Source organism: Harpia harpyja, chromosome 6 (genome assembly GCF_026419915.1).
Source record: "Harpia harpyja isolate bHarHar1 chromosome 6, bHarHar1 primary haplotype, whole genome shotgun sequence".
Classification (NCBI taxonomy): Eukaryota; Metazoa; Chordata; class Aves; order Accipitriformes; family Accipitridae; genus Harpia; species Harpia harpyja.
The window spans coordinates 17603258-17616337 of record NC_068945.1 but is presented as its reverse complement, the minus strand read 5'-3'; the positions used below and the strand labels follow the sequence as shown (position 1 = coordinate 17616337).

Sequence of the window (13080 nt, the reverse complement as noted above, 5' to 3'; positions counted from 1 at the left end):
TCCTCTTCTCTTCCAGGTCACCAAAGACTACACCTGGCCTGAGATAACTGAGTGGGGCACCATGCTGGTGTCCCTCTGACCTGTTAAAGCTGGTTCCTGTCTTCCTATGCAAACCAAGGCTGCAGAGCACAGAACCGACTCATTAAAACTGGGCCCATGCCTGGGAACAGGCTGCTCAGATGTTTGACATCAAAACTAAGAACAATTTCCCTAGCAAAGCTGAATAGCATAAAGCATTTGTGTTGCAACAGACATGTCTCCCCTTTCTATAACGTCTCCCAGCTGCAGCTACAGAAGCTCTTTACAACCTTGCTGCTAAGCAGCTTGTGTCTTCCTCTCCATGTTAACACATCCAGGCTGGAGATGCAGAGGGCTAGTGCCCAAGGACATGCAGCAGGCCAAAGCCAAATCCATTATCTCTTCTTCTCCCAGAGCTTTTTCTCTCAAAAACTCATCTGGGAGAAGGGACATGAAAAGGAAGAGGAGTACCAACCCAGCTGCTGTTGGAGAGGTATCTCCGCAGCAGGAGTGAACTTCTAAGGCGAAGAGAAAGATGCCAAGCAAGCACTGTGTAGCCAGTGGTCTGCCTGGACCTTCCATGGCAACAACCACAATTTTGAATGTAAAAGTTGGGGGCAGAACCCAGTGCCAGGAGCAACACAGTCAGCAGAGAAAGGGTGGGAAGGGAGGTGGGTAGTTTTACCTAGAGGTGGCCTCCTCCACTCACAGTAGCCTTTTACCCCTGGGGATGTAGCTCCAGATGCTGGATACATCTACAGCAAAATTAGTTTATTTTCACCTGACCACTCCAACTTGACAGCCTGATTCTATCTGGCAACATGGCCCATCTCTGTTCAAGGGCAGTCCAGCACAGGGAGAGTATGGAAGAAACAGAAGTTACATCTACAGGCATATATGTAGACCATAGGCAGCACACAGGAACCCAGAGCACTGACAATTGTGCAAGACACTAGGCCCAAATGAACTTAGGAAGGATAAATCACAAGGTGAAAGGACTCCAGTCTACAGCCATTAGATCTCACAGCTCTGCTTCCCCTATGGCTACTCATGCATCCAGGTAATAGGGGAGGTTGTGATGTGGGCTGGGGTCACAAAGCTAGTGAAGAGGATCTGACTTTGCTGGGTCTCAGCTGGTGTGGAAGAGGGGAATTGTCATCCATGGCACAGACAGAAAGTTCCCTTGGGTAGAAAGCACAGTGAGCTGGATTTGGGAAGAAAACACGTGGAAAGAGTTTTCTTACATCTTGAGCAGAAACAGAAAACATGACACTTCAAAAGGCCAGTAGCCTCCAGCAGTTCACCAGCCTATGTACACTGATGTTCAGGGAGGGGAAGGCTCTAGGCAGCAGAGCCATGCTCCAGTTACCTGTAGCAGTTGTTATGGTATTTGTTATAGCTGCCCAGAGCTGTCAGGCATCCCAGACAAATTGCATAGGAAAAGAAGATTTGAGTGCCTGCATCCATCCAGACCTGCAAGGGAGATGCAAACACAGGTGAGAAGACAAGGCCAGCACAGAGCACAGACACTGCATGGATGCAAAGAGGCAGAGCCCCAGGGGCTGCCGTAATGAGCAGAAAGGCCAGTGATCAGGAGGTCAGCAATACCCAGCATTTAGACAAGCCTTTTCTAGGGGCAGGTTATACAGTGCCAGGAATTACAGTGCTCAGTGAGGCACCCATGGGGTGCTAAGAGTGCCAAAGGGAAGGGATGCACCGGGAGCCTTGCAAACCCACAGCACGTATGGCTCTTCATCATTATCTTTTTCTTCCTTGGACAAATCTGCAGAACCCTGTGACTCTCCAGAGCCTCCCAGCAGCAAGAGACTGGATGAACATTTTCCACAAAAGCTGGAGGAGCCCTATGCTAGCAGAGGAGGGGGACTTGATTTGGGCAAGCCCGGTCTCCCACTGGGTGGCACGGGTACATACAGCTTCTGGTGGTGGGCCTTCTCTCCAAGACCTAATTTAAAGGCTCCAAAACTTAAAAGAAAATCAGCTGGGGAGTAGAGGAGTACTAGAAATAAACAGAGTTGTTTGCAAAAGACAGCTCCGAAAAGAAAATACAAGAATGCTGTTAGTCCCACGAGGCACCTTTGAACTCTGCTTCACTCTCACTGTCAATAACATGTCCCAGTGCTCCAAGGCTGACATTTGTCAATGCCAAATTTGATCTGAAAGCCTAGCTGTGTGCAGTCACCAATGCAACCACTGCCTTCTGCAGAGAACAGCAAAAGCAGGAAGCAACAGTGAGAAATGAAGCGATGACAAAAATTATTAATTAAACCCTCTGTTTTCTAAGATCTTTCTTCCTAAGGGGTTTATAAAATAGAGATAAGACAATCATTCAGCCAATGCTGAAGGGTAGCCACATTCTAGAGACAAGAGAGAAGCTAGTCAGTAAAGAAAAGCAGAAGAAAAGTATTACTGGGACAACTTTAATGAGAAAAGTCTCCATTTGGCTATACCCTCCTTCCCCAGAGTTGCAGTGCTGGTGAGCCCTCAAACACCAGCCTTGCCCCAGGATCCCCTCTGAGAAAAACGAAGTCAATGGAAAGCACCACAGCAGTTTTGATGACTCCAAATCACACCTGTACCTGTCAGCCAAGACTTCATGTCCTGAGGCAATGGTCAGCTGGGCAGCACCTGCTCAGCCACCCCTGTTGCTCAGGCCACCCTCACCAATGCGTGGTTCTGCCTTTCCTCTTCCATACTGGCCAAAGAGCAATCATGCGGTGAGAGGTTTTGTTTCTTATTTACCTCTTCTCCTTCCTAGGCTGATGGGCCTTATGAAGGGATATTATGATCCCATTAGCTGTGATTTTCTAGAGGAAATTCTGGTTTTGGCTCAAAGAACAGCTGCACAGAATGAATCCTCTCCCTGCCCACTGCTGCAAGACCCAGAAGCTCAGTCCACAGGGAGAGAAAGCAAAGCGCTGCTAGGGCTAGGTTCGGTGAAACTGCTCTCCCTGAGTGTCCTGTGAGCAATTCAGCTTATGTTCAGCCCAGTCGCCTTCTCTTCAGTCTATTGAAACCCTGCTCACCATTTCACAGGGAGTCAGATCAAATCTCTGATTTGTAGAATGGGAAGGGACAGGTGATGAGGTAGGACTGTGACAACTAGTTTGAGACACTGGGATGTTGAAAAAGTAATTAATTGACCTCAGTGTATTTTACTCTTTTTGGAGGAGCTGCATGGGGAGGTGGGTTTAAAAGAGCAGAGTATTAGTTCATTTTTGCATTTCAAAAAGATTAGAAAAAAATCAAAGCCCTTTTTATAATTGATTCCTAAAGCATCATCACTCTGTGAGCTGTAAGGGCACAGCCTTCACTTTTCAGCTACTTTTTAGGCACAGCAGGGCACTGAGGTGAGTTGGACCAGCTGACACCTTTGCAGCAATAATTTAAGCATCTTTGCACAGATCGGGGTGAAATGTTTTGTTAGGTTTGCTTTTTATTTTGCTGTTCATTGCTAGAGCTCTGGTTTTTCATCAAATTCAAGCTCAAATCGCACCCTCTCATGGGTTTTGAAGCCCTTGTATTTCAATTTGTCAAGATAACAAGACTTTTGCCATCAAACTGCCTACCCCACGTTTGCCATAACATTGGACCCAGTTGACAAGTTTCAACCAGATTTAACACTTGGTAGAAACCTCAAGGATATCAACTACCTACGAATTTCACAACAGCCAGGGAACAGGAAAAAGACAGGAACTCAGCATTCCCCACTGAGCAGAAAGCTACAGGGAGAAAGAGTCAACCAGTGTTAAATATCAGATAAATCACACAAGCAAGAAACATGAGAAATGTCCCAGTGTCAGGAAAAGAACTGGTGCTTTACCAGCCATGGCAGAAGCCAAATATCAAGACACCAAGTTTCATTAGCTCTGTGGCTTAAGTTTCATTAGCTCTGTGGCTTAAGTTTCATTAGCTCTGTGGCTTATGAAGTGGCTCATTTCTAAAACTCAGTGATACCCTTGACTGTGTAACAGAGACCAGTGCAGAGTCTGTGGGCTGCCCTCTCCGCTGCCTGCTCTGCCCAGCACAACACCCATGGGGTGCACACTGGGCTGTGTGGGAGCCCGGCCCCAAAAGGATATCTTTAGGGAATACAGGACCTGCCTTAGCATTTGAAGCAAGGCAGCCTGTGGCTGAAACAGTAAATAAAGCTAAGCTTGGCTTGCAGAGCTTATGATCCTACTTAGTCAATATGACTGTGAGCACCAGCTCAGGCTGCATGCAGTTTATTTTCTATTTTAAAAGGTTAGTGCAGCTCTTGGGCCAAAGAAGAAGCCACCTTTGCATTCCTCCCAGTCCCCTGGCAGTTCCCAAATTGCTTGGGGGTCAATGGACTGCAACAAGACTGATGCCATAGGTACTGCTGACCCACTAGTGACAGAGCTGAGTAGCGGCAGCAAGTCCCAGGACTGCAGGAGCACCGGGGTCGGAAGGGGCCTCAGCCTGTCTGTGGTCCAGCCTCCTCCTCAAGCCTCTCACAAGAAGCACCACTGCCCACCCGGCCCCGTGGGCTCAAGGGGGCTACACAGACTACTTGCTTCAGAAAACAGCAACCCAAATCTTCCCTCCCCAACCTGCTACCTGTGCTCATGTCCCTCCCTGCAGTGACTCAGAGAAATAGTTTTTTCAGCCCATCCAAGACCCCCCCTTTCCCTTCTGTGCTGCTGATCAACAGTGTCTCATTATTTTAATACTTCCGCTCTGACTAAAGGGGCTCGCTCGGGTCAGGCGGGGCTCACTAGGGTCAGTCAGGGCTCTCTTTCCCCTGCAGATAAAAGCATGCTGCTGTTCTCTGGCCACTGGTCCCAAAGAGACTGGTAAAATTTATCCTGTTCAGAGTTCACCGGCACATTGGCAGCATGGGTGTTTTGATTTGATTGTTGTCTGAAGTTTTCTAAGCCATCCAGTTTATTTAATTCATAATTCAATTTCCTTGAACATGTTGTTTACTCCAGTTTGTAATAACCTCCTACTCTCTGTTTTTAGCCAAAGCCTTCACACCTGAGCTGCAGTTATCCAAGATGGTTATGGCCTGTGAGAGGACATATTCCTTCACCCCTTAATTTTCTCAGCAATATTTGCTTTATTACATGTACTGAAATTTAATAGCCCCCTGTACTGAAACAGATCCTTCCTTAGGAAGATCTCAAAGCACTTACAAATAACAGTAAAGACCATTTTCAACCAAAATGTTATTGAACCCCAGTGTATATGTCATACATCAAGTACAGGCGCCGTGCTGAGAAGTGCCAAACTGTCCCCATCAGCAAGGAGAGATGGTACAGCACAGAGTGGGTACACACTGCATGGAGGGTCATGCTCACTGTAATGCAGAGCAGAGAGCAAAAACCACTCAAGTCTTGAGCTGCAGTTCAACCAGCATTTCTTTTGCTCCCGGCATCACGGCTCACGACTCATCCTGTGGCGCTACCCACCAGCCACCTGCTGCTGCTGATGCAAACACATCGCTTCGGCCCAGCCTTGAAAGGGGAGATCTTGATTCCTAAGATTTCACCTCAAGACGCCCAGGGCACCATTTCCAGATTATTGCCTTTCCCCCTTCATTCAGGACTGGCCCACAGGCCCCAGCCCAATGACCCAGTCCACGTCCCACAGCACTGCAGTGGCACAGAACTGTGCAGCCCTGGGGTCCTGCTGCAAAGAACCCACTGCTGTGCTGCACAGCCCAGGCCAATGCTTTTCCTCGTCCACATTTACCCCAGGAGAGAGGAGGCAGGGAACAAGTCACTGCCATTTCTGTAAAGCATTCCCATTCCTTCTGTCCCATCCTACACCCAGCCAGGCATTATCTTCCCAGCCCCAAGCCCTAGCTACTCGGAAAATACTTCCTTGGGCTCCTTGGGAGTGCAGGATGGGTGCTTTGTTCCCGGGTTAATCTCCCTGTGCTGGCACTAAAGGCCTTGCAATGCCCCGCCAGAGAGCACCGACCTCACGTAACCCCCACATCTCGGGGCACCTGCCTACCCACAGGGACGGTTTACACCCAGGAGGGCCCTCCTGCTGCTGGGGTTTCTTTAAACACCGCAAGAAAACAAAAAAGTTTCTAGTTCATCCCAAAGACCACAGCTGCCTGCCCCAGGGTGGTGTGGAGGGGCGAGGGATGCTCCAAGGGATGCTCCTTGCTGCCTGGGAAGCCGAGCTGTATGGTCCTCCCTGCCCTGCTGCTTGCAGGCGGACAGAATGTTGGCTTTATTCCTTCCTGCTATGTCAGCGCTGAGATCAGACTCAGCAGGGCTGCGTGGCAGTGGCCAGCCGGCCACCCGGGTCCCACGCCGGCAGGGCTGGTGATAGGCATGGGAGGAGGAGGAGGAGGAAGCCCTGCAAGGTAAATACAGCTGTGGTTCACCCCACGAGGATGTATCGCTCCAGCAAGGCGCAGGAGAGGATGCCAGCCCTGAGCCCCTCCGGCACGCTGTGGGAGCCGCCAGCTCTCCCTCCCTGCTGCCCGGTGCCTGCCCTCTGTCCCCCAGGCAGGGCAGGCAGTGGTGCCTGGGCTTGCAGACCCTCCACAGACCCTCTGCCGGGGCTGGGGGGCACAGGGCCCTGGGCCGGGGCACAAGGACGCGTGGTGGGAGCAAGTGCATGGTGCCAGCGGCAGCCCCGCCAGCACATGCATCCACGCACAGGCACAGCGGGTCGCCCTCCGGCACGAAAACAAACACGCTTGCCTTCAGAAAGGGGAAGCGGGGGGCCGGCAACAGCACAAACCGAGCACACAGGGTCAAGTTAAAGGCTGCTGGGAAAAAAATAAAAAAGGGGAACAAATAATATTTAGCAGGCCCACAGTTGCCCTCCGCTCTTGCTGGGAAGCAGCCGCTCTCGCTGGAGCAGCAGCAGGAGGGGCCTGAATTTGGAGAGGATCTGGGGGCTCTGACCCCTTCCCCAGGGTGGCTACAGAGGCCCCCGGTTAACCCGCAGGTCACAGCCCTGCAAGATGCACGCACGTCCTGTCCTCCCTGTGGTAGCCCGAAGGGCTTATCCTCGGCACAGCCTCGGCAGCAAGAGCTGCTCTGGTGCAAACCGTAAGCCAGACCCTGGCAGCCTCCCTCTCCAGCCACAGGCACAGCAAACAGCCCCCCAAAGAGCTGGGGGCATCTTCATCTCTTGCTTCCCCTTCCTGCCACATCCACTGGGAAGCAGGAGCCTGTGGGGACTCTGCAGGGGCAAACACTCTCCAAAAAGCAACCGCCAGGGAAATGGGTGAGAAAAAATGAGAAGGACATAGGGAAGGTTATTTGAAAAAGTAGTGCAGATGAGAGAGGGAGAGACAACGAGAAGCAGAGGTTGGATGAAGCTACTGCTCTGAATTTAGCTGCGCAGAGCAAGTCAGGGTGTCCCAGCACGGTGCTGCGCAGGGTCGGGTGTCCGGCGCGGCGGTGAGGACTGCTCGCAGGGTGTCTGCAGAGCTGCGGGTCCTCTGCTAGTCCTCCGCACCGCCAGCGCTTCCCTGCCCCCTGGACCAGGGGCACAGCCCCCACTGGGGCCTTCGGCACATCTGGGCTGGATGGAAAGCGGCTCGTAACAGAAAGTTCTTCCTTTATATAAGGACTGGACAAAGTACAAGCACATACAACAAAGTGGTGGGTTTTCTGGGAATTTCAGGAGGAAAACAAGAGTGGGAGGTTTTGAGAAACATTTGCTGCTTTTCAAGAGAGGGATATGCTCAGAGACTGCTGAATTTAATTCCTCCTCTATTCTCACTCATTAAATCTAATGAAATTTAGCTAAAATCTCTTGAGACTTGATACCAGAGTGAAAGGAGACCATTACATTTCTTCTCTTTAAAGCAAACCCAAACACACAGCTGGCACTTTCTGCATCAAGCCCATCAGTCCTCTCTTTACATCTGTCTATTAAAAAGGTGCCTGATTGTGGTATGAAAGCATCAAGCAACGGAGAGCCTGCCAGCGCCTGAGAAAAGTTCTTCTAATGCAACTTTCCCACACTTAAACCTTATTTCTACTCTGAATTCCTCTCATTTCAGTTTCCCACTAGTGGATCACACTGTGCATCCCTCTCCTTAATCACATCCATAAATCCCCAACGTTATCTATGGAAATAAACAATTGATAAAATTGCCGCAAAAATAACTGCAAAGGGAGGAGTGATCTAAAGTGGAAATAGTGAACAACTCCGAGACCCCCTTTTGGTTAAAAACACAATCCACGCTATGAAATAAAAATAGGAACCTTCTGGAGCATAGAAAATGCAATCAAGGAGGGGGAAAAAAATTTGGGCCTAGTAACAGCTGGCATGCTGACATCATAATACTAAATATTATACAAACAAAAAAACAAACTATGGGGTTGCTTTTTTGGATTTTTTAGTTTGGGGGCATACAGTTCAAAATAGATGATCTCCTTGGCGGTTTTTCTCTTATCTGCTTGTATTTGAGCAGAAGTGGACTTCATTATTCAAAACTTCTGTTTGGCAGTTTCTCTGTATAGTCTGATCTACCTATCAAATGCATTTTATTTACCATTTTAATTATAAGTATTTCATAGATTTAGAAAATGAAGGTGCAGGAAGATTTAAAGCACTGTAGACTTCATGGCCAGAAGAGCCCACCACCAATCAGCTAGCCTGAGGTCTCATAGGCAGGATTTCCCAGTTCTGTCCAAGGTCATTTGGCAGGTGAAAAGCAATGATTTCCACACACCAGCTGGGTATTCTGACACTTAATCACATCTCGGCTGCTGCTGCTCCCCTGGTAGAATCTGCTAAATAATTCATCCCCTCTTTTCACCTAGTTTTTCAAATACTTTAAAGGAGTTTTGATTTTGTCCCCTTGTATATTGTTTGCCCTTTGTTTAAACCTCCCCTTGAGATGCCTTACCATAACGGTCAGATTGGAGAGGGTATTTTTAAATTATTTTTTTTTATTTCCAGAATTCCTTCCCAGGCACTAAAGAATCTTCCATTTTTCCGGACAGTACAGGATTGTGGGTAAACAATTACAGCTTGCTGTTCTCTGAGCGCAAATCATTTATAATTGACTTGGCCCTGATGGGCTGGCAGGACTCACGCTGTCCCTGCACAGAGAGAGGGGGGCACAGCCGCACACATGTGGGGCTTGGGGCACTAACACTTCCCTTCCCTCTCTGATGGGAAAATGCAAGAGAAACCTCAAGCCCTACTACTAGGTTCAGTAGGATGGTTAAAGCACGCTGGAGGAAGGCAACTGCTGCTACTGACTACTGCTTTTCTCCCACAGAAGAGAAGCATTCATCAGGGAATGATGAAGTCAGGGAGGGAGGAGCAAGTTTTCCTCCTCTAGCCGAGGATAAGCCATCCTCTTGCTCTGAAGGGTCACTCTGCCTTTCCACCAGTGCATTAGCATTTTCCAGGCTGGAAGGAAGCTGTGCTTCTAAAGCTTAGGCTGTAATTGGAAAAGTTTGCCAGGACAGACCTAATGAGATCACAGCTAGTACCGGCAAAACCATGCCACGCCTGAAGTGGTTTAATTCAGTCCCTTGGACAACACAGCCACAGTAACGGGACTTTTCATAAGCGAATGAGCACCGTTTGAAAATGTTATTTCATTTCAGAAGTCTCTTGCACCTCATCAGCACGAATGGAGCCACAAAGACTGCAAACACAGACCTGTCCTCACCCCCTTCCAAGCCTTGCTGCACCTTCACACCAAGGTAGCAGCTGTCCTACCCACCTCCTGTCCACAGGCAAACCAAGAGAGCAGCCAGCACTGTAAAACAAGGCTTTTCACCCCCTGCTCAGGCGCAGCCTTGACCAGAGAGCAACTTCCAGAAATCTGAGCAGGAACTCCGAGTCCTTCCCGTGATAAAAACCAGACCGCCTGGAGCTGGAAACCGGACACTCGTGTTTAGCTCCCTGAATCGGAAGCCATAAGTCAAACTGATTTGCACAGAGCCACACCGCACCAGTGGCACAGGCAGGACCCGCGGATGCCCTGCAGCCCCTGACACGCTGCTAGCCCCCACCCACAGGGAACAGGGATCCTCTCTCCTCCATCAGAGAGGGCAGGATCAGCCAGAGCCATTCCTCCCCCAGCACTTATGCCCCCGTTAGCAAAATTAATAACCAAGACAGCACTGGGGCTAGGCCAGAAAGAGTTAATGGGGTTATGAAGGGTTTTGCTGGCCTATTTTCCAGGCAGGCACTCTTTAATCTCCTTTGGAAACACCTTCACACAAAGGCTGGTACAGCAGCTCAGCTGGAGCCAGGATTTAACGTGGAAGAACTTGTCCCGAAGAGATTAAAAGCAGCAGTCGGGCACTGACCCTCTCGTCAGACAGGCAGGAATTTCTCACCAGGGATGGGGAGGCAAGGAGGGCGGCTGGGTCCCGGGGACTGCTGCTGCAGCATGCCATGGCTCCTGCCATCCATGCACCCAGCATGCTTCCCAGGGAAGCTGGAGCAAACATGCCGGGAGCAGGGCTCATCCTCATGAGCTGCCAGCATGGTGCAGAGTGGCACCCCATGCACCGGCTGCCTTCACAGCAGAGGAGTCCCCCCAAGAAAGGTGGGCAACAGCTGGTGCCAGTTGTGATGAAGGGTTAAATCCCACTGCCCATACCCCTGGGCAACTCAGACTAGAAAATACGTAACAGCACAGGTGAAGGCCGAGGGCAAGAGAGCATGGGGACTGTCAGAGTACACACCAATATCACAGCCCTGCCTTATGCCCACAGAGGGGAAAAAGTGGAGACAGACAGAAGAAATTGGAAAAAAGAGAGTGAGAAAATGAAAAGGAGGGAGAGAGGACAGCCACGGGCGTCCGTGCAAGCACAGCTCAGCCATTCAGTCCCCCTTCCACCTTACCTGGGGGTCCCCAAGGCGGCTGAGGTCTGGATAAAGGTAAAACAGGATTCCCTGGGACGCCCCAGGCAGGGAGACTCCCCTGATCAGCAGGACGACCAGCATGAGGTATGGGAACGTGGCCGTGAAATACACCACCTGGGAGGAGGATGAAGGGACAAGCGTGAGCGAGCAGCGTGGGTCAGAGCACACAGCGCTGGCCGGCGGCACAGCACTGACCCCCAGGCTGGGGGAGATGGGCAGCAGCAGGGGATGGGTCAGGCTGCCTCACCAAGCACCTTGCTGTCACCTGCCGTAGAAGCAAATGCATTTTGAAATGCGCCCAGGAAACTTGTGACGTGCCATGGCACGTCTGGAGCCAGAGAAAACCTTTCTAGCCCTAAGAGCAATCCAGACTGTCAGGCTGTCACCAGGTTGGAGTCAGAGTAGCTCTACTGAAGCCGACAGTGTAATATCTACGCACATCAGAGAAGGAGCTGCCCCCAGTATCCATCTGCACATCCCTACCCCAAACAGAGGCACACACAGAAAGTCTCTTCTCCTCAGCATTTAGTGGCAAGGGTAAAGGGGTGTGCGGATAAGAGATACGCTCTGAAACTCCCAGCCGAACCCAGGACGAATGTGATTGCTTCCGAAGGACCACCAAGGACAACACTAGGGCTCCCCCACTCAGGGCTGGCACAGACAACTGGCTTGTGCCCACCACTCCCCACTGCAGTGACCCGCAGCCACTGCCTCTGACTGACCCCTGTTCAAATACCCAACATGGGCACTTCAGACAGAGCAGGGCAGCACATCTCAGACTGCCACCAAGGATGCAGACCCAAACAGGACCTTTAACCTGTGTCCTCTTGCTTTTTACACCCCTAGCCCCAAGAGCAATGCAGACATACTCAGGTAGGGTTGAAATCCCTTCCTCTAGCAAAGGAGCCATGTCCCTTTGGGGAATGCTGCAGGCCAGTATCAGCTAATCCTTTCAGGGACTCCATGTCTGGTAAATATAACATTCAATTTGGGGATTACCAGGGTACTTTCATGACTGTTCAGGATAATTGCTGTAGCATGCCACAACAACATGTTGTAGTCTGTGTTTCCCACACAAACAAACTGATATCAAGGGCTCATGCAGTCTTCCCAGCAATTCAAGTAGTGTCATTAATCCCTTTGCATTGCTCCCACACCTTCAAGACTTATTGACCACCTTGAGAAAAAATTGTTCAGTTTGTTGTATCATGCTAGGCCAAAAAAGAAATGTTGCTCCTTCAGGTTTTTCCTGTGTGGATGTGCTGAGTGAGGATTCGCATCAGCACGCTTCACCTGAATGCTACCCTACAGCAATTTTCTCAGCTTGGACAGTTACGCACCAGAGCGCTAAAGCTCATCTCTAAAGGAACTGCAAAATGTAATGACGTGAAATGATCTATTTCTCACACCTGCCCATTCATGCAGAATGAGTTGTTTCAAAATCCACCTGAATCCCACCATCCCTGAGTGGGGGTTGCAGGCTCTGCCACAGCTATAGCAGTTTCTGCATTAGAAGAGGTCCTACTAAGAACAAGCATATGATTTCCCTGGATAGTATGACCACTTTCACTCTGCCCCTGGGTAATCCTTATGATCTGAGTAGTGATTAAAAAAGAGCTTTTTTCTGGATCCACCCTGATATACTCCATCTGAATAAAGCAACGGTCAAAGCACCTGACACTGCAACACGAGTCCTCCTTAAAGTCGAGATGTACACTCTCTGGTGATTCAGTTTTGTAATGCACAAGGATTTGAGAGATATCCCATCCGTGAAAAACCACACTACTGGATTATCACCTCTGCCTGCAGCTCCAGGTTTTCTATGCATTTCATGTGCCCTGCTCTATATATCATGGCAGTCTTGGGTAACGCCACAGAGGTCAGTGAAAAACACCTCCCTGCTGGGGCTCATGATTGCCTGAGATGTCTGTGTGAGCAGATCCATCCCTGTCTCTCTGAATCTGCATCCTGAACATTGAAGGAACTCAGGGACAGTGTCCTTCAACACAGGCAAACATCATCTTTCATTTCATTCTCAAATGTTCAAGGAGTCTCTGCTTTAGAGCTTTTCAGTGACAGTTAATCAAATCTGCAGGTCCTGCAAGTTTAACAATCATCCCTGTATTTACCACACAACTAAATTCTTCCTTCAGGAAATGACAGGATGCAAGTCTAATCTTTCTCAGCTCATTAAAGCAAGAT

The 13080-nt window shown here is 49.8% G+C and overlaps 1 protein-coding gene across 4 annotated transcripts in view; it reads right to left on the bottom strand.

Annotated features, from left to right (window-relative positions):
• SLC6A13 (solute carrier family 6 member 13) overlaps nucleotides 1-13080 on the bottom strand; it is a 33391-nt gene that overhangs the window by 6412 nt on the left and 13899 nt on the right. For 3 of the 4 annotated variants that reach the window (XM_052790602.1, XM_052790601.1, XM_052790604.1), the window contains exons 7-8: nucleotides 10858-10992; nucleotides 1388-1491 (exon numbers count right to left, since the gene is read on the bottom strand). In XM_052790602.1, coding sequence (XP_052646562.1) covers nucleotides 1388-1491; nucleotides 10858-10992 — 239 coding nt within the window. The remainder of the gene's footprint in view (nucleotides 1-1387; nucleotides 1492-10857; nucleotides 10993-13080) is intronic. The other variant, XM_052790603.1, reaches the window with a different exon arrangement.